The sequence below is a fragment of the Aptenodytes forsteri genome, unplaced genomic scaffold, assembly GCF_000699145.1.
Source record: "Aptenodytes forsteri isolate BGI_AS27 unplaced genomic scaffold, ASM69914v1 Scaffold142, whole genome shotgun sequence".
Lineage (NCBI taxonomy): Eukaryota > Metazoa > Chordata > Aves > Sphenisciformes > Spheniscidae > Aptenodytes > Aptenodytes forsteri.
Genome location: NW_008794598.1, coordinates 2,765,457 through 2,766,670, shown reverse-complemented (window position 1 = coordinate 2,766,670; position 1,214 = coordinate 2,765,457). Strand labels below are relative to the sequence as shown.

Below are 1,214 nucleotides of genomic sequence, written 5' to 3'. Positions count from 1 at the left end.
GCACCGGCTCCCGGCGAGCCCGGTGGCTCTGGCGGAGGTGGGGGCCCAGCCACTGCTCCCCACGGCCTCTGCCTCCTCCCACCCCAGCCGTCCCGGGGCCTTGGACGTCGCCATGTCCGCACCCTTCCAGCACTGTGTCCGTGCCGTGCCAGCACCCTGCTGCGCTTGCGTCCCGGCAGTGGTGAGGGCAGAAACCCCTGTGCCGAGCCCGGCCCACGTCACCGCCCGGGACCAGCTCCTGAGGTGCCGGTGCACGTCCAGACACGCCACCGCACCGCACCAAATCTTCACCATTAAAAGCTACTGTGAGCAACTTCCCTGCCTCTCCCCCTCCCTCTAAAGTGCAGTCCCTGCCCCTAAACCTGACACACACCGGGGCTCCTGGGGAAAATTACATTTATTAAAGAAGACCACGGCCGGCTGGACTTTCTTGGGTGCCCCAAGCACAGCCCAGGGATGCCACCCAGCCCGGGAGCACCCTGAAAGGCTCCCTGCAGGCTACGTCCCCAACGTGTCCTGGTGTCCCCACGTGCTCTGTGCCTGGCCATCCTGAGGCAGGAGCCCTGAGCACCTCCAGCAAACCCCCTCCCCAGGCGGGGACAAGCATCCTCCGGTGGTCTCAGCAGCCCCGTCCGCGTGGCAGCGTCAGGCACGGCACCGGCCAAGGCGCAGATGGAAACACTTACTGACAGCCTCATCTCTGCATTTTTCCCCGATGTGTTGGCCAGCCCTGCGCCGTTCCCCCTTGGCACATCGCCCCTGCCAGGGCGGCTCTTGGCCGTGAGGTCCAGGCTCTCCTGCACCCCCTCTGCCGCTCCAGCCCGGCCGTGGGCAGCATCCTTGGCACAGGCAGAGCCTTGTGTCTCAGCATGCACAAACTTTCCAGTCCTTTTGCCAGTGCCGGACAGCTTTCTCAGAGGCCAGGCAGTTTAAAACTCAAAATGGAGTTTCCCAACCTTTTTGCCTGCTGGCTGTTGCTCCAGGGGTCCCCCGCTCAGCTGCAGTCTTGGCCGCAGCCCCGGTGGCAGGAGGGGCCGGAGGGCAGCGCACTAACCTGCCGGGGCATCCGTCTGCCGGGCGGCCGAGGCTCTCGGCTCCGTTCCAGCCGGCGTCCCGGGGAGGGAAGAGGCAAGAGAGGAGGATCCAGGAAAGGGCGGCCGTCCCCGGCGCTGATTCCCGCCTGCCCGCCGCCCGGGGAAGGCGGCGGCCGGGGG

At 66.9% G+C, this 1,214-nt stretch overlaps 1 protein-coding gene across 1 annotated transcript in view; it reads right to left on the bottom strand.

The window, feature by feature from the left end:
- RAB7B (RAB7B, member RAS oncogene family) overlaps positions 1–1,066 on the bottom strand; it is a 3,476-nt gene extending 2,410 nt beyond the window's left edge. Inside the window, exon 1 of the mRNA XM_009272769.2 lies at positions 1,047–1,066. Within this exon, the coding sequence (XP_009271044.2) occupies positions 1,047–1,066 (20 nt within the window). The remainder of the gene's footprint in view (positions 1–1,046) is intronic.
- Between the last annotated feature and the right edge of the window lie 148 nt (positions 1,067–1,214).